Below are 26793 nucleotides of genomic sequence, written 5' to 3'. Positions count from 1 at the left end.
GACTGAGCAATATATCATCAGTCAACGCCTAAAGCCCCCCGCACACGACGCTTGTTTTGCTGCTGGATTGCTTGCTAGATTTTACCGCTGGGTTCCAAGTTGGCTGTGGCGCTGGGTGCAACGATGGCACCCTCGTTGGGTTGGCTTCACACGATGCTTGTCGCTAGGCGTGCTGGCGTGCAGGGAGCCTAGAGAGAAAGCATTTCTAACCTCAACAGTACCATGGACGCTCGAGTGCAACAAACCATTGCGGCTGAAATAATTCGACGTAGGAAAGCAATTATCGTGTCAGCTGTAGTAACTGCTTTTAAACGTAGACATCTACTGAAACAACGAAAACGTAAATTGTGGAGTCGCGAGTGGCTGTTACGGCGTGATAGAGGACAGAATGTTCTAAATATGGTATTTCGTGAGCTCGGGTATGTAACCATATGATTTTCAATTTATTTATTATTACTTTTTTGGATTTTCAATTTTATACTTGACTTTTCAATGCATATTTATACTAAATTTTTGTTTAGCCCTGAAGATCCAGCCAGTTTCACCAATTATACTTGAATGATGGAAGATGACTGGAATGAGTTGACACTTCTGACTCCGGCCATAAAAAAACAGGATACCTTTATGCGTCAAGCTATATCACCGAGGGACAGACTCACTGTGACTCTTCGATATTTAGCAACGGGCAATACCTTTCAAGATTTGAGCTACTCCACTCGCATAGCCGCGAACACAATTTCAAAAGTGATTGATGAAACTTTAAGAGCAATAGTAGAAGTACTCGACTCAAAAGTATGGAATTTCCCATCATCGCCGGAGGAATGGCAGGTTATCGCTCACAAATTCGATACTTTATGGAATTTTCCTCATTGCATCGGTGCGCTGGATGGGAAACACATCAATTTTCGTCCCCCTCGAAGTGACGGATCGATTTACCGTAATTATAAGGGAAAAGACAGCATTGTGCTTCTGGGTCTTGTCGATGCTGAATACAGATTTTTGTTCGTTGACGTCGGAAGAAATGGACGTATGCACGATTCTGCTGTTTTGCGTGAGAGCCCATTATGGACTAAGATCAACGATGGAACGTTGAACTTACCTGCTCCATGTGAAATTCCAGGCTTTTGTTACAAATTACCGTACGTGATTGTCGGTGACGACGCATTTGCCTTGAAACCTAATTTGTTAAAGCCGTATCTGGATAGAAACTTGACGCTTGACAAAAGAATATTCAACTACAGATTGAGCCGTGCTCGCAGAGCTGTTGAAAACGCTTTTGGCATACTGGCAAACAGATGGCGCGTTTTACTTTCTACGATATCTCTCTCCGTTCAAAAAGTAGAGAGAATAACTTACGCGTGTGTGCTTTTACATAATTATTTAATCAATAAATCTAACAATGATTCCAGTCAATGGTACGTACCGCATAATTACAGAATCTCAACCCGCGTTGATAGTAATTGTAATGCAGTACAATTATCCGAAGGGCAGAATGCCTCCCTATATCTGAGAAATAACCGAAGCAGTAACGAAGCTCTAGAGATACGAGATAAATTTTGTGCATACTTTAATACTACAGGCATAGTGCCATTTCAATATACCGCTATTGAACGAGGTAACTATTAGTCATTGCTCTACGAGCAAGTTCATAGTATTTATTCATTTATTAATTTATTTACTAGCACTGCGGCCGCGGCTTGTATTTGTATTTGACAGTATTTGTACAATGTTTATACAGAAATAAATAAATGCCATTACTGGTTTTATATTATTCGAATTTTGTTTGTGTACGAAAGACTTTTGAAAACATCTCTGACTAAGCAGCATCGACAATTGAAAAAAGAATCCCTCCAAAATTACACAGATTCTCGAGTTTTTGGATATTCGCCGAGGACTTCTGGGAAATTTCGAGAAATTCCGGAGAGTGTGAACGGCCAGAGTGTCGTTCGAAGTGCAAGCGACGAAGGGAACGATTATATTTTTTTACGACTTTTTCTCAACGATTATCGAAGCTGGTGTCAGAGAGAAAAGTTCGACCGAGAAAAATCCATAGTTCCTGAGAACTGTGAACCGTAGTTAATTTTTGTTCCTTCATCGATCTTGCCGCTTCGCGTTGACCTTAATTTTAGCAATTGGAGTAATTTTTAATGCTTACAATTATACATAAAGAATGACGTGAAATATTAAACATAAATAACGAAATGAAAAAACAAACAGGAGACTTATGGAATGGAATTTTTATAAAAGAAAATGAAAATCAAGATTTTTTGGTTGTCGGTGATGTCAAAACAGGTTGGTGTACTCTTTTTCTGTCACTTTCTAACCAGAATTTATTCCCCCTCGAACGAACAAGATTTTACATCGAAGAAATTGTCATGATTGTTTTTTTTCGATTTTTGAATTTTGAAAATTTAAGGAAAACGTGGAAAACAAAAATTTCCTTCGTTCATCATTTTTTTCTGGTTTGTTTGTCAATTTTTGAAAATTGAAAATTTAAGGAACACATGAAAAATGGAAATTTCTCTCATTTATCATTCCCTTCAGGCTACTTAAAAGTTTTTTTTGCTTTTCTACGGAGATAAAGGCACGATAGGGTGTTTTTTTCGATTCGACAGATTCTGAAAATTTGACTTGAACGGAAAAAATAAAATTTTCTCTTGTTTATCGTTTTCGTCAAAAAATGTTTCACTTTCCCACAGAGATAGAGGAACGATAGGGTGTTTTTTTCGACTTTTGAATTTTGAAAAGGAACACGTGGAAAATAAAAATTTCTCGTTCGTCGTTTATGGATCAGGTTTTTAAAAATAGTATTTTGCTACGCGCAAGAAAACCATCACGAAAAATAGCACACGTTCTATCACCGAAATCCAGCACGCGACCACGCTTCAGAGCCATCAGAGGCGCCACTTTCTAGCAGCGCTCCCAGCAGAGCAGCCATCCTAGTACCCCGCATGCGATCTATCAGCAAAACAAGCCCCGTGTGCAGCGGGCTTAACATGACGAATTCATCTCTGCAACCCTCCGTGTAACGTGCCCTTGTGTCAGCAGCAGTGTTAAGCCCCCCGCACACGACGCTTGTTTTGCTGCTGGGTTGCTTGCTAGATTTTACCGCTGGGTTCCAAGTTGGCTGTGGCGCTGGGTGCAACGATGGCACCCTCGTTGGGTTGGCTTCACACGATGCTTGTCGCTAGGCGTGCTGGTGTGCATGGAGCCTAGAGAGAAAGTATAGGCGAATACGTAGTCCCAGCATTTCTAACCTCAACAGTACCATGGACGCTCGAGTGCAACAAACTATTGCGGCTGAAATAATTCGACGTAGGAAAGCAATTATCGTGTCAGCTGTAGCAACTACTTTTAAACGTAGACATCTACTGAAACAACGAAAACGTAAATTGTGGAGTCGCGAGTGGCTGTTGCGGCGTGATAGAGGACAGAATGTTCTAAATATGGTATTTCGTGAGCTCGGGTATGTAACCATATGATTTTCATTTTATTTATTATTACTTTTTAGGATTTTCAATTTTATACTTGACTTTTCAATGCATATTTATACTAAATTTTTGTTTAGCCCTGAAGATCCAGCCAGTTTCACCAATTATACTTGAATGATGGAAGATGACTGGAATGAGTTGTTGACACTTCTGACTCCGGCCATAAAAAAACAGGATACCGTTATGCGTCAAGCTATATCACCGAGGGACAGACTCACTGTGACTCTTCGATATTTAGCAACGGGCAATACCTTTCAAGATTTGAGCTACTCCACTCGCATAGCCGCGAACACAATTTCAAAAGTGATTGACGAAACTTTAAGAGCAATAGTAGAAGTACTCGACTCAAAAGTATGGAATTTCCCATCATCGCTGGAGGAATGGCAGGTTATCGCTCACAAATTCGATACTTTATGGAATTTTCCTCATTGCATCGGTGCGCTGGATGGGAAACACATCAATTTTCGTCCCCCTCGAAGTGACTGATCGATTTACCGTAATTATAAGAGAAAAGACAGCATTGTGCTTCTGGGTCTTGTCGATGCTGAATACAGATTTTTGTTCGTTGACGTCGGAAGAAATGGACGTATGCACGATTCTGCTGTTTTGCGTGAGAGCCCATTATGGACTAAGATCAACGATGGAACGTTGAACTTACCTGCTCCATGTGAAATTCCAGGCTTTTGTTACAAATTACCGTACGTGATTGTCGGTAACGACGCATTTGCCTTGAAACCTAATTTGTTAAAGCCGTATCCGGATAGAAACTTGACGCTTGGCAAAAGAATATTCAACTACAGATTGAGCCGTGCTCGCAGAACTGTTGAAAACGCTTTTGGCATACTGGCAAACAGATGGCGCGTTTTACTTTCTACGATATCTCTCTCCGTTCAAAAAGTAGAGAGAATAACTTACGCGTGTGTGCTTTTACATAATTATTTAATCAATAAATCTAACAATGATTCCAGTCAATGGTACGTACCGCATAATTACCGAATCTCAACCCGCGTTGATAGTAATTGTAATGCAGTACAATTATCCGAAGGGCAGAATGCCTCCCTATATCTGAGAAATAACCGAAGCAGTAACGAAGTTCTAGAGATACGAGATAAATTTTGTGAATACTTTAATACTACAGGCATAGTGCCATTTCAATATACCGCTATTGAACGAGGTAACTATTAGTCGTTGCTCTACGAGCAAGTTCATAGTATTTATTCATTTATTAATTTATTTACTAGCACTGCGGCCGCGGCTTGTATTTGTATTGGACAGTATTTGTACAATGTTTATACAGAAATAAATAAATGCCATAACTGGTTTTATATTATTCAAATTTTGTTTGTGTACGAAAGACTTTTGAAAATATCTCTTTGACTAAGCAGCATCGACAATTGACAAAAGAATCCCTCCAAAATTACACAGATTCTCGAGTTTTTGGATATTCGCCGAGGACTTCTGGGAAATTTCGAGAAATTCCGGAGAGTGTGAATGGCCAGAGTGTCGTTCGAAGTGCAAGCGACGAAGGGAACGATTATATTTTTTTACGACTTTCTCAACGATTATCGAAGCTGGTGTCAGAGAGAAAAGTTCGACCGAGAAAAATCCATAGTTCCTGAGAACTGTGAACCGTAGTTAATTTTTGTTCCTTCATCGATCTTGCCGCTTCGCGTTGACCTTAATTTTAGCAATTGGAGTAATTTTTAATGCTTACAATTATACATAAAGAATGACGTGAAATATTAAACATAAATAACGAAATGAAAAAACAAACAGGAGACTTATGGAATGGAATTTTTATAAAAGAAAATGAAAATCAAGATTTTTTGGTTGTCGGTGATGTCAAAACAGGTTGGTGTACTCTTTTTCTGTCATTTTCTAACCAGAATTTATTCCCCCTCGATCGAACAAGATTTTACATCGAAGAAATTGTCATGATTGTTTTTTTTCGATTTTTGAATTTTGAAAATTTAAGGAAAACGTGGAAAACAAAAATTTCCTTCGTTCATCATTTTTTTCTGGTTTGTTTGTCGATTTTTGAAAATTGAAAATTTAAGGAACACATGAAAAATGGAAATTTCTCATTTATCATTCCCTTCAGGCTGCTTAAAAGTTTTTTTTGCTTTTCTACGGAGATAAAGGCACGATAGGGTGTTTTTTTCGACTTTTGAATTTTGAAAAGGAACACGTGGAAAATAAAAATTTCTCGTTCGTCGTTTTTTTATCAGGTTTTCAAAAATAGTATTTTGCTACGCGCAAGAAAACCATCACGAAAAATAGCACACGTTCTATCACCGAAATCCAGCACGCGACCACGCTTCAGAGCCATCAGAGGCGCCACTTTCTAGCAGCGCTCCCAGCAGAGCAGCCATCCTAGTACCCCGCATGCGATCTATCAGCAAAACAAGCCCCGTGTGCAGCGGGCTTTACCGACGCTACAGCACGACTTCGAGAATTGGCTTACATCGTAATCAGTGCAGAGGTGTAGATGAGGCAATTTTTTGAAGATTATTCGGCAAACGAGGCAGGCATTGGCACATGTCATCGGACTGGCGAATAGCCGTTCAGGAAAGAAGAAGAGGAAGAACGAAGAAGGCATAGGATTTCGTATGTAGAGGTTAGGAGTGTTAGGCATACAAATGACAGCGTGAATAGTTGGTGTTACGAGTAACTCGAATAAGCGACGATTATTACTTTACTAGGATAGGACTGGTTTTGCACTGAATTTTTGGTTGAATTTTACGAGAAATACTGCGAAATTGACCGTAATTCAGAAGCAGAGAGGTTCGACGAATGTAGGTGGCGACTTTGCTGTGGGCAGAGGTGTACATAGTACGTTTAAGGGTACACATACACGTATAAAATGGATGGAGCACTTGGGAATGAGGTTAGTAATCCTTATGAAATTAACTCAATAATAACTTTCCATCCACCATACATCGCTTCTTACAGTAATGTCGTAATGTCTTTATATGAAGTGGTGAAAAATTCTAGTGTCGAGTCTGTCAATAATAACGTATTATCTACCGTTGACCGAAGGTTGCTGATATAGCCAGCCAGATAAATCGGATTTTGATGCTCGGTGCGACTAAGTGAGAGTTTTCGAGGGAAGGTTGGGTATAGAAATTTCCTGTCGATAATAGCTTGATCAATATTGTAAAACCCCTAAGAGAGACAATAAATGTAGGCTAGTGATGGCATTACCTCTGTGCCCAAGGTGACTGTTTGCTTGCTCCAAATCAATACCTGTGACTGGCTGTATTTAGCGATCTTCAATCAACGGAAGAGACGTAGCATTCTATTTGTTATCCTATACCTTGGTTCGCACCTCGTGAAGAGATGTAGACACTGACTGTTTCAACATACTGCATTTCCGTAAATCTAGACTGACTTGAAACTGCTGCTAGTAGCTAGGCCAAACCAGTGACTAAAGCCTACAGTTATGAGTTCAATCATAGATTGGTTAAGAAACCAGTTTCAGCGCTCCGCAACGACATGTAATGTCCCTTCACTGTGCTTCTTCTTTCTTCCCCGCTCTCGCACTTTCACAGGGCTTCTGTTCGAGGTCTTTCCACCTTGTCTTTTGACTTCAATGTTGAAGACTCTCTCGTTACCACTCAATCTTGATTAGGGTTAATTGGCAAAAGATCAGCCACATAAGTATAATTTACATGATATTAAAATCGGTTTATCTACTTGTGTACTTCGTGTTTTTTTTTTCGTACAAAATTCCTGGTTTTGTGTTTCTGAGACATTAAATCAAGAGTGAAACTATATATTTCAGGCACAGGGACAGCAAATAATACTGGATCCTCGTCAGTTAAGGCAAATGGAACAGCAAGAGATTCAGAAACAGCTAGCAAGCGTTCCGTCTTCTGTCCATCATTCACACCCGACTATACCAAAATTGACTACCGTGGGAATGCCGTCGGTTGCCGTTGAAATACCACAAGCGTCGTTGCCCAGTCTTCTCAATTTAAAGATTGCACCTCCGATCGAGATGCAGCTCTCTGGAACTCCAGAGGAGCATGGTAATAAGGCCGAAGAGGAGCGTGATGGCGACAATGAGGACCTGTGCAAAGAAGGAAGAAATGGTGTATCCGACATAGTGAGCACGACCAAGCTTCCTGTTGCTTTGGAACAGGCGCTTGCATTGAAAACTGAGAGAGTCAAGGAGCTGGGCGGTGATCTGAACGATGACCACGATAACAGCGCTCACGGCCATGCAATATTTCAAACATCACATCCATCTAACCCAGCTTCTGACTTACGCGACAACTTACTACCAGACTCGATTCTCTTGGAGGACTTACTTCCGGAACCAGACGCACCACGGGTTAGACAGGATGTGAGGGGAACCAAGAACCGCAAAAAGAAAAAGAAACGGAAGAAGAAGAGCAGCGATGAGAAGAATGAGGATGTAAACGAGACCAGGACGCCTGATGTCAAGGTCAGAAACATTGACGACCCGCAGATTGAGTACATCCAAGAGATCCCGAGTATCAATGACTTGGAACCAATGTATCGTCAATTTGCCAGAGTTTTTGACGCGTTCAAGCTGACGGAACCTGATGTTCGCGGTGGCACGGGCATAGGCCAAAATGCAACAAGTGATAAGATTGAGCCCATTGGCCAGTATCCACCATTGACAAACACATTGGCAGCGGGTCCACTTAGCAAAATCCCGCCTATTGACGACTTTGACGACGACCCATCCCAGCAGAATCAGCATAATCAGCAGGGTGGAGGCCAGGGCATCGGAGAAGGAGGCACACCGCGTCTTTCTAAACGCAAACTGAAGAGGCTAACGCGCCTGAGTGTGGCTGAACTGAAGCAACTCGTCGGGCGTCCAGATGTTGTAGAGATGCACGACGTCACAGCGCGGGACCCCAAACTTTTGGTGCAGCTAAAAGCTCATCGAAATACGGTACCTGTGCCAAGACACTGGTGCTTCAAGCGCAAGTACCTACAGGGTAAACGAGGCATCGAAAAGCCTCCTTTCGATTTGCCTGATTTTATCAAGCGTACCGGTATTACGGAAATGCGAGCGAGCCTTCAGGAACGGGATGACACACGCACCTTAAAGGCGAAAATGCGAGAACGGGCAAGGCCGAAACTTGGCAAAATAGACATTGACTACCAGAAACTTCATGACGCATTTTTCAAGTGGCAGACAAAGCCCCGTATGACTATACACGGCGATCTCTACTACGAAGGTAAGGAATTCGAAACGAGACTGAAGGAAAAGAAGCCCGGTGAATTATCCGACGAGTTACGAACAGCTCTGGGAATGCCGGTTGGTCCGAACTGTCATAAGGTACCGCCACCTTGGTTGATCGCTATGCAACGTTATGGCCCTCCGCCGAGTTATCCAAACCTCAAGATTCCTGGTCTGAACGCGCCTATACCCGAGGGATGCGCATTCGGTTATCACGCTGGCGGATGGGGTAAGCCACCCGTCGACGAGACGGGCCGCCCGTTGTACGGAGACGTATTCGGTGTTGCCAGGGCGCCAGGGGTCGATGCGATGGACGAAGAAGTTGATCGCGGTATGTGGGGTGAGCCGGAATCAGAGTCGTCGGGTGAGGACGAAGACGAGGACGACGCCGAGGACGGTAACGAAGGTGACGGGATTGAAGGAAAAGAGGGCGATGCCGGAGATGCAAGTGGCTTGGTTACACCCGGTGCCGAAGGCTTAGTCACACCGAGCGGTATTGCGTCAATTCCGGCGGGGTTAGAAACACCCGAAACCATTGAGCTCAGAAAGAAGAAGATTGAGAGCGAAATGGAGGGCGGGGACACGCCTGCGCTATACCAAGTTTTGCAGGAGCGTCGCGCAGAGGGACTTGGGGCAAGCATGATGGGAAGTACCCATGTGTACGATATGACTGGTGCAGTCGGAGGTCAGGCACCCCCCTCCGTCATCGCAGCTGCTCGTAGATCTGGGGTAGTTGGAACAAGCGCATCGGGTGCCGGCGGAGGTGGTCTAGGAACAGCGGGTGTCGGCGGTAGTACATCTGCCGAAGGTAAAGGTGACAGGGACGCAGCTGTTGAATTGGCGCTTGATCCAAGCGAGCTGGACCTTGATTCAGAGGCAATGGCTTCACGTTACGAAGAGACGATGAGATCGCGCCAGGCTCACCTGCGACGCGAGGACTTGTCCGATATGCTTCAAGATCATGTACAAAGGCAAAAGGTGATATTCTGAATTTTTATTAGAAATTATTGTAAATCACAAATTATTGTCATTTTACTGTACCGGGAGATTATTCGATCTATTACGATAATTTGCGTTGCCAGTGCTGTCCTTCCAGTTATAAGCCAATTGCACGTGTTGTGTAACCAACACAAATAAGCGTACCCTTTAAAAGATAATCGCCAGGTATGCTCAGTCGCGGTGCATACGTTACTTTCAAGTGACTCAAAGCTCACACCTAATACGTTATTGTTGCAGAGCAAGAGAAAACGTCAGCAGAATCAGGAGACCAAAGCATCCAAGAAGTACAAGGAATTCAAGTTCTAATTGAAACCTGTCTCGTCAACGTATCCCCCTAATCATATTCCAAAATTGTTCATGTGTCTACCGTATGTATGTCATTCAAGTGATTCAATACTTTCACATTATATACGAACTCTATCTGAATTATAAAATGAATGTGATCATTTATATCACTTTGCCCACCATTACGTGTGCTACATTATAATTGGCCAAAACTGTATGCATACACCCGGTATGTCCCCGTACGCCATTCGGCTTGTGCAGGGCAAGAGAGGCAATAGATTTGTGAAAGTGATTGGGCGCCCGCAGCCTGGCTTAGGATGTTCAATAGAAATCCGCGCGAATGCATAAAAAACAAGGAAAACTGCAGAATACCTTACCCAGATGTAGCTGGGCCGAGTTCAAACCTCAGCTTGCTGACTCAGCCCCCGACTGACAATTGTTAAGAGTTTTCGCGCGGGTCCTCATAGTCGTGCTGGGGATTTGAACTCAATTCCTCACGATTCACAGTCTCACACACCTGTGCGCGACACTACTCCGGCCGGTAGTACATACATACATCATACGTAATTTTATACAGTTGTGTAGAATCCCCTTTTTCACCACGAAGAATTACTGAATTTCATGCAACAACAACAGTGCAGGGGTTTAAGACCGATGTGGTTCGAGCTTGTGCATAATTTAAAACTAGCTAAAAAATAACGCAGGTTGTACTGAAATACGTATCTCTAATATTATATTATCAATACAATAATACTTTGGTTGGTGCACTTGTATGTACTGCATACTGTACTGTAACATGATATTATGAATCCTATACATGTTGCTTAATCTGAGAATGGTCGATTTTCCACACACTATACGTCATCAGGAGACGCGAAATATGATAAAGAAGTAGCATCAGACAAGGTAACGTCATTGCGATTACAAATCTGCTAATCGCACTACCAATGTCCATCCAGCTACCTCGGGGTGTAACCGTATGCATGACTTGCAGTGTTAGACAATCGGCAAGGAGGATTGTCGTCATGAAAAGGTTCGACGGTGCAAGGGTCCTGATACCACACCCAACAACCAATAGTGGAATGCTGGTCTTCAGGACGATCAGAGTACACATGGTGAATGGCGAGAATACTGTAAGAAAATGTCTTGTCCATGTTGGGTCGAACGAACTAATGCTTGCTATGTTTCCAGTACCAAAGAACCCCAGTAGCACGTACAGCATCTGAGTCCGAATGAATAATAACATAACATGTAAGAAAAAAGAGTATCTAAGGTTCCGACATATCTTGCATGCACAATCTGATAGGTGCAGATAGTGCTTGAGCTGAAAATAAGATTACCAATGATGTGTACAAAGCTTGAAGCAACTTTAAATTTTACTCGCACCTCATACAGCAGGTAAAAGGATACGAAAAATCCAGCCACCAAAAAGTCTTTCACGCTGATGGTTTCCTTCTTCTTGAATCCCCACATTTTACAAAGTTTGTCAGTAGTCATAGGCCAACAAAGAAGATGACCCGTCAACGCGATAAGAAAGAGTGGCTCATACGATACGGAGAGTAAGGCAAGGGTTGGTAAAAATGCCAAACTTACTCCAAATATTCTACCCTTGACTTCAACCGGATAAGCGCATATGCACAACGGCGTAGAGATTAATATTAGCCAGGACAAGAGGCTTCGACCATCCACGAGTCCCGAAGATATTAAGGCTGTTGTTGTAAGTCTTACACCTTCCACGGCCTTCAGAGAAATATTCATGTGACGATCGTCGGCGGTAATCACTGTCATTCCTCCAATAACCAAGGCCAGCAAGCTGTTGAAGAAATACTTGCATTACTTTCGTAACACATGGTCACGTGCGTCATATACCATAAGTCGGTACGTAATGTAATACTTGAAACATTACATTACCATTTAATGCTCAAAGTGGATAAGGTAAAATTCTTGCTCATCTTTCTATGACTATCAGACAGGACAAAGATCAAGCAAAGGGAATTGTCTGACAGATTCTTACACGAGATGTGTCTGTGTGTCGGGGCCTACGGTCGGTAGTAGCGGAAAGGCGGCCAAAACGATTGTTGTCCAGGGAAGAAAACGATCCGCGTCCTTGAAGAGAACACCCTGTATCGCGCACATACACAGAGTCGCTGCTCCGAATATCCACCTCATCGTTAATCCAAAGGACATAATCGACGTCAAAGAAATCGTACAACCTATCCAATACCATCCGCCACGGAACGATGGACAAGGGTTAGCGCTGAAACTTCGAGTGGCAAGCCATGAAGAAAGCAGTGCCAATAATGCATACCCTTGCAAACGCCATCCACTTGTACCTGAAACTTTCGATTATTTGACAAACTTGTCCGCTGCAAAAGTGCTGTAAAAAATTCGGCAGTCAAGTAACTAGGGCCGCTTACCTCTGTGCACAATAAAGAGAAGGATTGAGGTGCACACGAACAGGACATCCCAGAGTAATACCAATTTTGGGCGATTCTCATCGAGCGAGGTGTTAGTGATTTTGAGAAAGAGCAGCATGATCCATCCCAGCCATGAAATTGTCAAATAAAACATGAGCCGACCTCTGTGATACTCGCGAAAATAAACAAGAGATTCCTTGGCAAGCGACATTAGTCCTTTTCCTTCGTTTATCGCTTCCATTGTCTTGCCAGCTGTCAAGAGATACTCGGCTCGGTGAATTCCCTGAGAAAGACTTGTTTCCCTTAGGTGTGGCTCGCTATCGGATCCGTGACTGAGCACTCGGTTTCCCCTCACCTGGTGTTTCAGTTGTTTGAGATTGGCTATTAAAGCACCCGCTGTATACGCTGCATTCTCATCTCTCAGATACTTCATGGGTAAAACACCCTATGGAAGAAATTGAACATTGGTCCTCAAAGTGCTCTCTCTTTTGATACCTAACTTGCACCACTTGCATTTTCTTCGTACACCAGATCGCAAGAACATCGGTCCTCAAAGTACTTTCTCTTTTAGTTTCTAACTACCAACACTTGCACGATTTTCTTACATCAGATCGCAAGAACTCATCAACAGTGCACAAGGGTAATGAAAAATATCTCATTCCCCTCGCGCACATAATATTAATAAGATAAAGATCAACCTCGTTGTTGACCGGAATTGGAATTCCTAGTAGAGATGATATTAATGGCGCGATGTCTGCCTGTTCCACGTCTACTTGTTTCTTGAGTGAATTTACACCGGAACCCCAGACAACTAGAGGGGTTTCGGTCTCGTCCAGAGAACCGCTTCCGTGAGAACCCCAGTCTGTCATTCCATGATCAGATGTAAAAACATACGCCGTGCGATTGTCACCATAGTGCTCTTCGACCGTCCGAACAAGTCTCTCAATCTCCCGATCGACATAAGTCACACATCCACGATACTCCCTAAAATATTACACGCAGGTTCACAGGTCAGACAGAGGCACAGCTGTACTATATTGTTTCAAATAAACAATCGTTCTGATTATGACTCTATAGTACTCTACTGATCCTGAAACATGAGCTTGAAAAGTATTCCACGAATACAAATGTGAGGACGACCCTGCATAATATAAATTGCGTTTAACACATTGATGGAGTTCCAATGTAGTAATCGTATTAAATACAAGGAATCATGTTATTTTAGATGGGATGGATCATTACCTGGAATATGGTTTATTTGCATGGCCAGCTGTATCACAACCAAGAAGATGGAGAAATAAGATGATGCGATCCAAATATTTAGTCTCTGGTTCGTTATCCGTTAACCATTGGTAAACCTCTTGAAATACCCATGAATCTAAACGAATTATGCCTTCCGAATTTCCATCAAAATCCTGCCAGTTGGCAGGATAGCTTTTCCCCTGCACTTTGTCTCCACTTCCTGCCAGTCAAAAGAAACTTCAGGGTTTCAGGTCAGAGTAGAAACTAGTATATATCCGATATGCTGCTAACCTTTGACAAACATAGGTATGATGTCGGGGCTACCCCAAGCCCATGTTTGGTGGCTCCGATTAAACACAGAATCAAAGTCCACAGGGTTCTCTTTCCAACCCTTAAAGAGTGCACTAGGATCCTCATACAAACCAGCAGCGAGCGCCACGTGCCCAGGTCGAGATTCTGTTGGCATTCTGGTCCTCGAAACTCCCCATGTACCTCGTTCAGTCATTATCCTACTGTGGTTTCTCTTGTTTATTTACTTATTTCACCGCATTCCATTTTCTTTAGTAATATATTCATGCACATCTCTGAATAGTTGCTGTAAACTTGTGGAAGAATTGAACAGAGAAGGAAGGGTAAACTGTGAATATAATTACATCAGGTATGGCGGTGGGTCCTCGATAAAGGTACGGAATCTCAGCCCGTCGGCTACAAATAATACCAATCTCTTTGCCGGCGGAGCCGAAGGCAATTGTATTGGCGGTAGACCTTTCAGCACGGGTGAATGAAAATTGACATCCAAAACGCCCCAGAGGATGGCCACGTGCATAAGAGATCCCCAAATCCAAAATAAATATCTCATAGTTAATCTGGCTGAAGGTCTTCTCTAGATTTCTATTACATTTGAATATAAAAATTCATTAATGATTCATTAATGAATTCAAGGTCATGCATGCCTTAGGTGACAAAACTCTGTGAAATCTCGTGCTTCTAAGTTTATGTACGAGTCCCGTCAACGTCTTTCAAATAATCCATCTCAGCCTTGCTATCTCGGACTTTGCTCTTCTCGTATCTTCGGCACAATGAAATTCACGTTTGCATAAGTTATAAAATATGAATTTCTACTTCTCTTGTTTTCTAATCCTGTGTAATTGACCGTCGGGTTGACAATACTGTGAAATTCTGAGGAAACTGTTAAAGAGCATACGTCAGGTGCGCAAGCACCCAATAATTGTTTCCTATTTTTTTTTCTCTTTTTTTACGGTATGGCTATTTCCATCAATTTGATTTTATTGGCTGATCGAATCGAAACAAGTTTAAATTTTCATTTGCTCGTCAGGTTCCTCGGGCCGATCGGGGCCGAAAGTGAATTATCATACCAACGCGTGTTTGAGGTTACGCTGGTTTAAGATAGGTTATTGACAGTTTCCTTCGATTGAAAAGGACGCAATGCACAAGAAGAATTCGAAATGTGCTGTTTTTTCACATAGAAAATGTGAACATTAATCAGAATGTCACTAGTAACGTATGTGTACAATCGATATATGCATGCACATATACGTCGCCCGCTCCGACTTCCTGAGAGATTAACCAATCATACGAATGGGTTGTAGAGAAAACCCCTGATTGTACTTTCTCATATACGCACGCACACATTCACATAAATGATTTTTACGCCTACGCAACTGCAGTGTAACAAGACCGGCAACTGGCTATATTTAATTCGATAGAACGAAAGTCTTGAACGATTATTACAGAACTTTGTACAATTGCTCCATATTACGGAAATTGACTCATGGCTAGTGTTTCGTCAACGATGTGTAATCAGCGGTCATGTAGGTCATGCTATTGATCTTACCGTATTATACCAAAATGTACAGCCAAGTATGTATGATACCCGAACGCTATACTTTAGTTGGCGGCGTTGGCACGCTCCCCTAGTAAGAACAAACCAAAAAATAGGAATAATTTATCACATGATGGTACATACGTAGGTGGTTGTGTCGATCATTGGGTGCAAAATTCAATATTTGTTAAATCTGAATCTGTACAATGAAACAAGCGTCATTCGATCTCTCCTTAACCTAAGCAGTCCCATCAATAACTTACTGCCCTATTAGTATAGTTTATTCAGAATACATTTTGATGGTTCGTCACATTCTAGGACTAACCTACACGAACAACAATAATCGGAACTAAACTCATCTACAAATGTAACAAGGATGACCCAATTTATGTTGGTGAGAAATAGATATTGTCTTGCACCACTGGAGCGATGCCTTCTCGAGAAATGCAAGAAGCTATGCGGAAATCGAATCTATCACGGCAATGTAGAAAAATCAAATGGCAATCGTTTATCTGCCAAACGGCAAACTCTATCCCGCACAGTGTTGCGAGAGCGTCTAATACGCGACATACGTCTTACAAAGGAACGAATGGAAGAAGTTATAGAACGGGAAAACATCTGGACGATACCAAACTTTCTTTGCATAGGTCGTATATTGACATCGCCATACCTGGGATACCTGATTGTATCCCAAGATTACCAGGTGATTTTTTACCTTTACTCGATTCATTCTATAACCGCAAAGTAATTCCGTTTGAATACAACACTTCCAATCAGTGGTTGGTCCTGACTTCTTAGGTTGCGCTCTGGCTGCTTGGAATAGCAGGAGTTACAGATTTGGCCGATGGATGGATAGCTCGAACTTGGGCATCTCAAGCATCAAAGTTGGGAAGTTTTTTGGATCCCATAGCAGACAAGTTACTGATAGGCACGCTCTTCCTGTCTCTTACCTGGACCGGACTTATTCCCGCGCAACTGACCTACTTAGTCGTTGCCAGAGATATCCTTTTGGTAATCGGTGCCTCTTTCATCAGATATCGATCACTGCCTATGCCCGTAAGTCAATACCCAATACTCAACTTTTCTCACCGCAACTCGCATCTTCCCAGCATGAACCGAAACAATTTTGCTGCTTACCGAATAGCAATGACATGTATTCTCCAAGCAATATCAATTATTACAAGTATTTGGTGAATGACGATATTTTGCGTTACTTACAGAGAACTTTGGCGAAATATTTTGACCCAACGTACGCCTCAGTGCAGCTAGCGCCGACGTTGGCTAGCAAACTAAATACCGGAGTACAATTGTGCCTGGTCGGTAGTACCTTAGCTGCTCCAGTTTTTCATTTCATTGATCACCCTCTGTTGCAAGGCCTTTGCTACCTGACAGCCGTCACAACCCTAGCTGGAGGCCTCAGTTACCTGGTATCAAAAGATACGTACAAGTTTCTTCGTAAGAGGAAGATCAACCCTCCATCATCACCTTCATGACACTACCAGTTGACTCGAGCGTAACCACATCACAAAGACCAAATTTGCAATCATTCTGTGCATTCCGCATGTGAGAAGCGTATCTGTGAACCACAGTCTGACTGCCGGCTCAATGGCTCATCAGCAGTCAATGTGTAAGTCATCATCAACTGATTGATATTCGATCTGGACACTACAGTGATAGTATCCTGGTACAACGATTGATGCAAATTCTATTCTCGCTAGTTTGTTACGTTCCCATTTGTCACAATAAAGTGTATAACAGTTACAGCCATGTTTACAGGTGGATAGTAACTAAACTGGTTGAGATCCAAGTCAATCTTCGTCCGCTTTCCTATTGACGAAATCGATCACGGTATAACCGGATGTAATATCAATTGTACCAATCACATTCTACTGCATAAATTTGACGCCGAATCGACCCAGCAGGTGACATGAAAGTCGTTTTCTTCCTGTCATTTTCTGTTTGATGTTATACCTAAGGGATGAGATAGCTAAGCTGGACATTTTCTAATGGCTGGATAGGCATTCTAATAAAAGCTGTGATATCCGAACTGAACCGGCAATCCTGTGCCGTGATGGTAGTAACGTGCAATTGGACTACGAACAACGGACCTGGCTTACCGGCAGGTGTCTTGATGAACGCCCGTGGAACGTTAGTTCAACTAATAATTAAATTTCGGTGAAGACATGAATGATTAGGTTTTGTACGATTTACATTTTTTAGTACCCTGTATGAAGAAAATTCAGCAGAGACAGTTACTTCTTAGCAGGGAGAGAAGATATTGAATGGTCTATCCATTCAGAGTCGTATATGTTTATGAGATTTTTTATTATCCTACGTGAACCTGGCTACAATTTGATTTCCTCCACGGAGAATTATAATTACAAACAGAAATTTCTGAGCTGTTGAAATGGAGGAAAAACAGATTAATGTCTGTGCAACTACATCAATATCCGGCGATGTAGTCGTCAGTTTTGTACATTTCATACGCACATTCTTCCTTATGACTTGGATCAAATAACAATCCGATGTAGTCAATTTCCAAGTTAAACGGCCCCGTCACCTTGTCAGCTGCGGTAATTCCGAAGCTAACTACATTGTGCAGGGGTAATGGCTCTTGGTGGTCTTGGATTCTTCCTTTGCTGGCCATGAAGAATTTTGAAAAAGGTATTTTCACATACTGCCAGTAAGGTCCACCTCTTGTGTAGAGTGCATAGTGATAGACATCATTCCAAGTTATATCAAAGTATCCAGCTGTCGATATGTTGAGCATGTAGGATCTACCGTCCCCTCTAACCCGCATTACCAGATGATTATAGGGATGCCAGTCATAGTAACCTTCTCGTTTGAAGGACTTGCGAGCACGTAGAGTATTAATGTTGCAATATCCTGCCTTTTTGATGTTTCCTGTTTTTGGTACACGTTTGTCCAAGTATCCAGAAAACAGCCCTCTGCCAGACTTGGTCAATTGCAGGCTTCGCATGGATAGGAGAAGCGAAAAAAAATCGTTATTGAAATTCTCAAAGGATTTTCTCGTGGCGAGGAATAGCATTCCAACGTGTCGTAACTGTACTGCAGTGGTTATAGTTTGGATATTTATGCGATTTGGTGCCGGATTCATGAAACTAGGCTGCAATATTTGGGGTCCTTGTTTCACGAATCGTGGGCCTGAATGCAAATTTCTCATAATCACCTGCAATTTGAGTAACCTTCCTCATAGTCACTATCGGCGGTGACAAACCATTGGTCGAGTGACTTTTTGTCACCGTTGAACCGCCAAGCGAGGTCAATTTCGTCCTTTCGATATATCAACAACGGATCACTTTCCAAGTGTTCAATTACCTCACGTTTGAAGAGTTTAAACTCGTCCCCGAGTATACGAAAGCCATTACGAATGTGCCAGAGGTCGTTTCGTTTTTCGGATGAGCTTTTTGCTGCGACTCGCGGATAACCTGATTTGCGATCTTGTTCCCAAAACCGACGTACTTGTATCCCAACGTGTTCATATCTGGTGATTGTTGCCACCATCCGTGAAATCCTGAAGTACATCACTACTGATGATACGCGCCGTGCAACATACTCCACCGTAATTCACTTGACGATACTATCTGTGATAATAAACGAACGCCTAGTAATATCTTTCCCGTGCCACTTCGTTGCGTCGCCTGTAATAAATACATGTGACAATGGACACAGGGGCTGCCTGCTACGTACATACGTGCATACATACGTGTTGGCGATGGCAGGGGGGGAGGGGGCTTCTGTTGTGTATGCAGCAAACAAAAGTACGTTCGTTTCTACCATGGGTTTCTACTTCGCAGCAATTTTGATGCATGCATGTACAGCAAGATCCATGTGTGTATGTACACCATTAATCATTGACCAATCAGAAAATTTTAGCAGCTGCCGCATTCGGTTGTTTGCTGCACGTGAAAAAGCAGCGTAAGGGTGCTATTTCACGAGCAGTAAAAAGCAGCAGTAGTTTAGGGTACGTTCCGACATAGGGTATGTTTCGATATACACTGCGAGCACTATATACTGCGAGCACAGTATAGCTAACTATAAAGGAACGGCTTCGCAGTATACTAAATTGACGACACACCTTACAGTGCTCGCAGTGTATATCGGAACATACCCCCTATGAAACGAGGACGCCTCTGAGATTCAAGGAAGCCTTCATCAAGGCGTCCTTTATCCTTGAAATAAGGAGAGACTATGAATACGGGTATATATACAGGCGTCTAAATCGCACCCTGACAAGGTCCCTAGATTATACCAGGTCAAGACAGGCGTGTTCCAGTTTTTCTGACTATAACGCGGGCAAAAATTTCTAGGCGCGTTCGCCCAAAAGTATCTTATAGCGTTTTCCACCGGGGTTTACTTGACATTACTGCATTAACCAGTTTTGACCAATCTTGCTCGATTTTTTGAGTTTAAGCATTAACGAGTTGCGCCCATACACTCGTATTCATAGTAACTCCTTATTTCAAGGATAAAGGACGCCTTGATGAAGGCTTCCTTGAATCTCAAAGGCGTCCTCGTTTCATAGTCACAACTTGGCTCTCCCTTCCAGAAGGAAGACATGTTTAGGGATATGAGATTGCTTATGGTGGTAAAACTGCTGATCGAAGCGCCACTCGGCTATATTTAAATCTAACTTAAACCACTTGGCTCTCATTGTCAAGTCGCGTCGGTTGATGAGAGAGTGTTTAACCTCAAAGAAGTTAACCTGTAGACTGGCTGTGATCCGCGTCATACGGGTCATAAGTGCATAGACGCCGAGCGCAAGCGTTGGCTACATGAAACGAAACAGCCAATCGCAGTGCCAAAGGTTTCCTCAAGTGTGACGTCGGAACGGTACCTAGTGGAAATCTCCAGATGTTAGACACCGGAAACATTCACACGCAGCTACAGCTAGACTCACATCAGTAGTTTGGGTCACCAATTACCGATTAAGTATTGAAATACACCGGACAACGGGCATTCTGTCGCTCTAGTCGAACGAACCGAAGAGGGAGAAATTGTTGGATAAAAGATTTAATTTGGCTCACCTTTTTGAGAGTATTCTGGATGCGATGACTTGTAGATTGGTGAGAGGTTTTAGCAGAATAACTGACTTTAATATTTTTGGATATTTTGACTGAGTTTGGTTTATTTTATAAGTTTTGATATTTAAAAGTCACAAACGCAGAGTTACACAGTGTAAGATCTTAAACTTAGTATGACAAAAAATGGAGTTGAAGCTCGCTGAACTTTTGGGCAGAGTAACGTTGTATGAAAGTTTTAATGCAAAAGGCTAAAGTATTTTACCGCGAGACTGTACCGGAACTAGATGACGAATCTGGAGGTAGAAAACAAGAGAGCGATCGAGTGATCGGTCGCCCTTTTTATAGGGGTAAATCGTTGCGCAGAACGATCCCCCTCTCTAGTTTTTTGGTCACCTTTGCGCACCTCCCCTCTTTTCTAGGAATTCTAATTAGGGCACGACATCTTCGCCGCATGCACGCCTGTGATCTTAGTCTATTGGCTATTACTTTATTGTAGGTTTTTTTCGTATGGTATATCGCTGCTTGGTGCGGTGGTGTAGGTGCGTGGATTTTTCCGTAGTTCTCCGAACTGCGTGAGCTTCTCGTTGTGGCGCCAGCCCCCTTTCTGGCGCCCCTCAGCCGCGTAACTTTCCCCTGTCTACTTCTTAATGTTTTTGCTATCTTGCTCGTTACAAAGCCCATATTTCATTTTGGTTACCTGTCGTTTGTTAATTTTATAGTTATATCTATATAGAATTGTATATGTATTATAGTCGACTACTGTCGTTGTTAACCTGGAGTACAATAGCAATTGTTTATGAACATAGTTTGTTATTTGTTTAACATTATTAGAATCGCGCTGCTGCGAATATCCTTAGTTGTTTGTGTTATAATTATCTTAACAGATTTAGAGTATTTAGTAATTTGATGATTCATAGCTTTAGAGCAGGTTTACATGTGTGCCTTTTGTATATGATTCCCTTCTGTAATTGTTAATTCTTATATTGATATAAATCGGCTTGGAAGCTTCTAGAACGTTTTCGTTTCGTCGGTAAGTTTCCTAATGTATTCTCTAGGTAAGGCTCTGTATGGCTCCACATTGGAGATCTGCATTGCCTTCAAAACGTTGCGCGTGTTGCCTACAATACGGCGTTGCGGAAGAAGGTATAGTTCATGCTGGGTAATTAGCATTCACGGTTTGATGGTTTTGCAGTCTCTGGTTTTATGGGTTATTGCAGCAGTGCTATCTTTACATTATATTGGTTATGCATTTATCTATGGTTTTACAGTCTTCTATACTCCAGGCTATATAGTAAAGCGTACGTTGCTTATAGTATAGCTCTCAGCTCCGAATGCACAAATGGCATTGTTGAGTGTTATATAATAATTGGGTATAATTGTGTTAGTTAATTATAGTGTTAATATGATAGTGATATATAATAACGCGTAATAGTATTATAGTTCTCTGTGGTACGAAGATCTCGTAACATGGTTTTTAAGCCTTGGCTAGTGAATTTCATAGTTATTTCCATCTAGGGATATTCCAAATAGTTAGACAGTTGTTTTAATTTCTTATGGTTACAAGATTCTCGTACTTCGAGTTTGGTTAGTTGATAAAAGTAACATGCAGTAATAATAGTCGATAAAACATACGGACGTTCCGGTCGGATGTTACACAAGGAAGCTCGAGACCTGCCTTGAAAGAAGGAGGCCAATAAGGCTCCTCACTCTGTCGAGGAAGGTCTATGAAACGTGAAATGAGGACAAGGAATCCTTGTTCCTCAAGGAAGGACTATGAATACGGGTGTAAAGTGTCCTGACGTTTGCGAAATAAATAGAAGCACGTACATATATATTTTGTGGTTAATCATTGAGACAGGTCAGGAATCAGAACCACACCGGGTGCTTTCCATTTAGAGCACAGTGTGACACAGTATACAAACTTCCATTGTAAGCGGCCAATCCGGGCATAGGAATAGACCAGAAATGTCTACACCGTGTCATATTGTGCTCTAAATCGAAAGCATCCATTGTCATACGAAACTTTTGGCGCATTCTCACTAATTTTTTTGCCCACGCCGTGTCTTGACCTGTATAATATAGGGACCTTGCCTGACAATTCCTCATAACGTTGCCACAAAGGCTGGACCAACTTTTGAGCCGTACCGTGCTTGAGTGTTGTCTCCTTCCTATTAATCCGTGTTTGAAAGGATGGTAGCAAATTTTTTGTTACATGCATACTACATACGTGAGCCACACGAGCAAAACGTTGCTAGCGACACCTAGATGTTGGTGTGACAGCTCGTTTGAGCACCGCAACTTTTCCTGCTTCATAAAATAGCCTGCAGGCCGTGCGCTTCTGTGGGACTAAATTTTCTTTGGCAAAGGGTAGTGTTGACGTAAGTCGACAAGCCATTTATCATCGCAGTAGCAGCAGCCGACGAATCGTCGTGCCTTGCTGTTAGGTTCTGGCTGTATTTATTTTTTTTCACTTTCCCCGCTGCCGCATATCTGCAGGCGTATTTAGCGATCCATTTTACTTCTCCAAGCTTGAGTTAGACAAATCGGCCGATCGTTTATACGTAGCGATAAACGATATTAATAATATACATTAAATTAATAGAATTCACAAGTCCCGGGGCGTTGAACAAAGTCGGTGTGATTATGGTCGTCGGGGTATTTCCAGCCCTTAAACTGGGCATGCTGCTGATCAAACAGATCAGCAAACCACTGGCCCAAATGTTTGTCAATCAGGCAAAAAATCATCCGGTTTTCAGAACTTACTTCATCATACCACCTGCTCAGTGTATGTCATCACTTGAGATGTAATAAATTATTATCAAACGAAATCTGAGATTACTTTAGTTGTCGACAATTTCACTCGACAGGCACTTTTTTTTCTACATCAGGAGCAGTGATAGGGTATTTATAGCTCATACATAACATTATCACCAGTGGACCAAGTTTGACGATTTTCAGTAAAATTACCACCATGTATCCAAAGTTGCATTCGGTAATGTCTAACCACTTGGGTTTACTTTCTCACCTATTTTTGTATATCAATTGCAGTTTACCATTGGGCGGAGGTCAAGGGAAAGATGTATCTTATGAATCTTGGTAAGCCAACCAAGGTAGCAAAGTTGAACGAAGCAATGGCTATTGAGCTGGGGGCCAACCTGATGGGGGAGGTGATCATTTTCAGCATTGCCGGTGGTTGTATCATGTTGGAGTATTCTCGGCAGGCAGCAAAAGAGGCAAAAAAAGAGGGAGTACGCTTGGCCCAGATTCAACAATTTACTAACGATATAGAATCGTTGTATGGTACAACATTGCGTCAAGAGGTCGAAATTCGCCGATTGGAGAGCGTTGTGAGTCAGTTAGCAAGCCGTGCAAAAATTACATTACCCAGAGATACGGGATATGACGTGAAAAGCTCTGGCGATAGTGAACCAGAAGCAGTTCAAGAAAAGCACTGTGCAACAGATGACAAGAGTAACAACAGGACGGACAGTCTAAACAAGGGAAATGTTGAACACAGTCAATCATTGGTTGATCGTGCTATCGTTTACTTTGAAAATGATGTCAGAAGAGAAAAGCTAAGTTAATTTCTAGTTTATTTTTTAATGACCCGACAGACTCTGATTGGACTTTCCCTTCTGCATTCTTGTTCCCACCCTTGTATATAGTATGACATAAAAAACTTTGAGGAAACCGCGTACACTTGTGTTTATAATATCAATAAATATATATCTATATGTATAGATGTACATGCCCGCAGGTATACATATATAACGTATGTGTGCGTGCCTGGAAATATGCCTCTGAATCTACCTGTTTCCAATCGTTGAAGTATACAGTCGGAATAGTTTAATTAATGTTGATTCCATCCTTGAGCATCTTCTGCAATTTGTGAATTCGAGACTCCAAATTTCCAAAGTCTATTTCTGAAATGAAAACGATGAACAACTTATTAGCAAATGACGCGTAATTCGCAGTATCGTCAAAAGGTAATAAAAACCTTTCGTCTTCAACCGACGACATCCTACGACTCCTTGGCGAGGGGACCCTATAGACTTGATCGAGTCGACAGAGGAGCTGCCTATCGGCGAGAACTTTCGGTTAAATACAGTTTATACATAAGGAGCAGCGAGAAGATCTGAGAAGCTGTATAGAAAGTTTTCACTTCAGAATTACAAAAAGCAGACACAAGTGCTGCATGTAGCTTTCCTGAAATTATACGGTATCAACAGGTGGGCCTAAAGTGCCTAGCTATTAGTTCGGGTGATACCTGGCGAGGAACTTGCCGACTTTGATCGACCACGACCCAGTGCTGATCGGCTCTTACGTCTTCTACCCATTAAACATCTGCTTTGGAATGGAAGCGTTAGCGGACTGGATCGTCGGGGCTTTCTATCGACAGCTTCGCTTGAGCGGTGCAGCTTTGCCACCAAAATGGAATTCTCAGTACGCAGTTTTTGTATTCGAGAACGAAATGATGCCCGCTCTTCAGCCACCGACCGTTCCAAGGATTTAACAGCTCCGAGTAAACGATGAATTCCTCGACCTGAGGAGTACTCAGATACAGTGCAAGTCTGACACGTTACAAGGGTGCCAGCGTTGCCGATCAATCGCAATTGATGTGTCAATTTTACTTCACATGCTTGTAAGAACAAGAACAGAATGTAACTTCATTCTTGTTATAGGTATACAATCGAAAGAAACCGCCCCAAGCAAAGAAGAAGGCCTTACCGCCATTAGACAATCTGTGGTTTTCTTCGACAAGTTTCTTGTTGGCTGCTGTTAGCAGTTCAAGTTTCTTACAAAGATTCTCAATTCCACCCCCAGCTGACCTGAGTCTCTCCAATTCAGCTTCTAGCCTTCTTATCGTTGACTGTAGAACGGCGGTGTCAGGTAGGCCGCAATACTCCAATGGCAATGGATAATGGATTCTTAACGGACGAACGATCGAGATAGGATGGAAAGATACAGAAAATCATGTCGCGTCATGGGAGGCTTGCTTCAGCAAGACGGTGTCTGTATTGGAAAATGGCTAATCCGCCCTTATGTATACATGTCTCTGGCGGATTTCCTGCCACCTATCTTACTCAATTGTGTTTGCCGTAATCTCATCCACGCAGCCACATCTGCCAATCAAGCCTCCCAGGCATGGCTCACCTGTCAAACTCCACGTTGTAAGTAATAATCAAATATCGCCTGTTGCTCATCTTGGCACCGACCAACGAATAATCTGACCCAACTTCGGTCCTACGGCAGCGCAACAGCTCTAGATCGTCAAAAGTTAGCAGGTCGAGGGAGACACAGTCGCTCGTCTGCAAAGAACTTGGCAATTGGTTGCTAGTCGTAAGGGAAACTCGGATGAAAACCGGACTGGATTGTGCTTGACAAAAGTTCATTGAATTATTACTTTTAACAAACCAGACTGCAGCATGGCTACGAATATATCGAATTGTTTGTAATTTCCTGTTTTCTGGGTGAGATTCTCGATATCTGCCGAAACAAGATGATCATTCAAGGGTGAACGTACCAATCTGGTATTAAAAAAAAAATTGGTATTAAGATCTGAGTAAACACGGTGCTTGTATAATTAGTCAATGATCGAGGCTATCTAAAGAGAGTCGTGTAAAATAGGTAAGTAGATGTTGATCGATTAATGTAATGGTTTGAAAATATGAGTTGTATTAGTAGAGGAGTCAAGGTTAAATAAGACTGCGGACAGACAGGCGACGTCGTACGAGGACTGCCATTTCTCGGCAGTGTGTTTGTCGGTGACGGTAATGTCCAAGTTGCGCCGCGATGTCGACGATTCTCCTCCTAAGCCGACGACCCTCATCTTGACGATGTATTCTCTTCCGCTCTTGCATACATATGTGGTAACCAAATTTTGTCCCGGATTATTCATGATCAAATCTTGTTCCCTCAATAAATATCAATAGTCGAGATGAAAAAATATCTTTATTCCAACGGTCGCTGTAGGTATGAAATTACGAGAGCTAGCGTGGAAAAAACATATTCACGAGCATAACGGATCGAGTTATTAGACGTCAACGCTGACCGATTACAAATTGCAGTATATTGCACACTGTCACGGGCGCTCAGGGGTGTATCCATAATGGAACCGGTATTTCGGTAAACATAGGGCGCTGCCATTATCTCGGCGCCCTTTCGCCTGTCTCAATAATACCCGTAACCATGGCCGCTCTGTTCGTCATGTAGGTATGCATGTACCTATGTACACACGCAGGGATGCGTGCAG

At 42.4% G+C, this 26793-nt stretch overlaps 7 protein-coding genes and 1 long non-coding RNA gene across 19 annotated transcripts; 5 read left to right on the top strand and 3 right to left on the bottom strand.

The window, feature by feature from the left end:
* The first annotated feature begins 42 nt into the window (after positions 1–42).
* LOC124187103 lies at positions 43–20883 on the top strand. The gene is made up of 3 exons (XR_006871766.1): positions 43–53; positions 13589–13595; positions 20700–20883. It is a non-coding gene; the product is annotated as an uncharacterized LOC124187103 (long non-coding RNA).
* On the top strand, positions 595–1777 carry LOC124187100. Its single transcript, XM_046579355.1, has one exon. It carries the CDS (start codon positions 625–627, stop codon positions 1624–1626), a length of 1002 nt encoding a protein of 333 aa, XP_046435311.1. The 5' UTR covers positions 595–624; the 3' UTR covers positions 1627–1777.
* Positions 5924–11215, top strand: LOC124187098 (splicing factor 3B subunit 2). 2 transcript variants are annotated; one of them, XM_046579353.1, is made up of 4 exons: positions 5924–6098; positions 6194–6378; positions 7276–9687; positions 9946–11215. In XM_046579353.1, exons 2-4 carry the CDS (start codon positions 6355–6357, stop codon positions 10012–10014), a joined length of 2505 nt encoding a protein of 834 aa, XP_046435309.1. In that variant the 5' UTR covers positions 5924–6098; positions 6194–6354; the 3' UTR covers positions 10015–11215. The 2 variants fall into 2 exon arrangements, with proteins under 2 accessions (XP_046435309.1, XP_046435310.1); XM_046579354.1 differs by lacking the exon at positions 5924–6098 and having other exon boundaries at positions 6185–6378.
* Positions 10702–15285, bottom strand: LOC124187097 (GPI ethanolamine phosphate transferase 1). Of its 3 annotated transcripts, XM_046579350.1 has the most exons (9): positions 15029–15285; positions 14306–14543; positions 13944–14164; positions 13653–13872; positions 13109–13394; positions 12411–12855; positions 12008–12332; positions 11380–11806; positions 10702–11215 (listed from the first exon to the last, which is right to left on the bottom strand). In XM_046579350.1, exons 2-9 carry the CDS (start codon positions 14509–14511, stop codon positions 10805–10807), a joined length of 2541 nt encoding a protein of 846 aa, XP_046435306.1. In that variant the 5' UTR covers positions 14512–14543; positions 15029–15285; the 3' UTR covers positions 10702–10804. The 3 variants fall into 3 exon arrangements, with proteins under 3 accessions (XP_046435306.1, XP_046435307.1, XP_046435308.1); XM_046579351.1 differs by having other exon boundaries at positions 12008–12326; positions 14306–15282; XM_046579352.1 differs by having other exon boundaries at positions 11404–11806; positions 14306–15280.
* On the top strand, positions 15328–17421 carry LOC124187102 (probable cardiolipin synthase (CMP-forming)). Of its 6 annotated transcripts, none has more exons than XM_046579360.1 (4): positions 15328–15533; positions 15814–16198; positions 16294–16551; positions 16716–17256. In XM_046579360.1, the coding sequence occupies exons 2-4, from the start codon at positions 15872–15874 to the stop codon at positions 16986–16988; spliced, it is 858 nt and encodes a 285-aa protein (XP_046435316.1). In that variant the 5' UTR covers positions 15328–15533; positions 15814–15871; the 3' UTR covers positions 16989–17256. The 6 variants fall into 6 exon arrangements, 5 of the variants coding, with proteins under 5 accessions (XP_046435316.1, XP_046435317.1, XP_046435318.1 ...); XM_046579361.1 differs by having other exon boundaries at positions 15328–15589; XM_046579362.1 differs by lacking the exon at positions 15328–15533 and adding an exon at positions 15547–15631.
* Positions 17802–19231, bottom strand: LOC124187101 (complex I intermediate-associated protein 30, mitochondrial). Of its 2 annotated transcripts, none has more exons than XM_046579358.1 (2): positions 18835–19231; positions 17802–18467 (listed from the first exon to the last, which is right to left on the bottom strand). In XM_046579358.1, exons 1-2 carry the CDS (start codon positions 18996–18998, stop codon positions 17939–17941), a joined length of 693 nt encoding a protein of 230 aa, XP_046435314.1. In that variant the 5' UTR covers positions 18999–19231; the 3' UTR covers positions 17802–17938. The 2 variants fall into 2 exon arrangements, with proteins under 2 accessions (XP_046435314.1, XP_046435312.1); XM_046579356.1 differs by having other exon boundaries at positions 18686–19228.
* A 2041-nt stretch (positions 20884–22924) lies between the features above and the next one.
* On the top strand, positions 22925–24275 carry LOC124186415 (putative OPA3-like protein CG13603). Its single transcript, XM_046578125.1, has 2 exons — positions 22925–23325; positions 23589–24275. The coding sequence occupies exons 1-2, from the start codon at positions 23184–23186 to the stop codon at positions 24122–24124; spliced, it is 678 nt and encodes a 225-aa protein (XP_046434081.1). The 5' UTR covers positions 22925–23183; the 3' UTR covers positions 24125–24275.
* A 111-nt stretch (positions 24276–24386) lies between these two features.
* Positions 24387–26735, bottom strand: LOC124186414 (centrosomal protein CCDC61-like). Of its 3 annotated transcripts, none has more exons than XM_046578122.1 (7): positions 26255–26735; positions 25945–26068; positions 25695–25849; positions 25269–25468; positions 24808–25083; positions 24538–24618; positions 24387–24463 (listed from the first exon to the last, which is right to left on the bottom strand). In XM_046578122.1, exons 1-7 carry the CDS (start codon positions 26437–26439, stop codon positions 24387–24389), a joined length of 1098 nt encoding a protein of 365 aa, XP_046434078.1. In that variant the 5' UTR covers positions 26440–26735. The 3 variants fall into 3 exon arrangements, 2 of the variants coding, with proteins under 2 accessions (XP_046434078.1, XP_046434080.1); XM_046578124.1 differs by having other exon boundaries at positions 25945–26027; positions 26259–26735; XR_006871661.1 differs by having other exon boundaries at positions 24408–24463; positions 24538–24746.
* Between the last annotated feature and the right edge of the window lie 58 nt (positions 26736–26793).

This window comes from Neodiprion fabricii, chromosome 7, assembly GCF_021155785.1.
Source record: "Neodiprion fabricii isolate iyNeoFabr1 chromosome 7, iyNeoFabr1.1, whole genome shotgun sequence".
In the NCBI taxonomy this organism is placed as follows: Eukaryota; Metazoa; Arthropoda; class Insecta; order Hymenoptera; family Diprionidae; genus Neodiprion; species Neodiprion fabricii.
The sequence above is the reverse complement of the archived record's forward strand: the minus strand, read 5'-3'. Positions and strand labels throughout refer to the sequence as shown.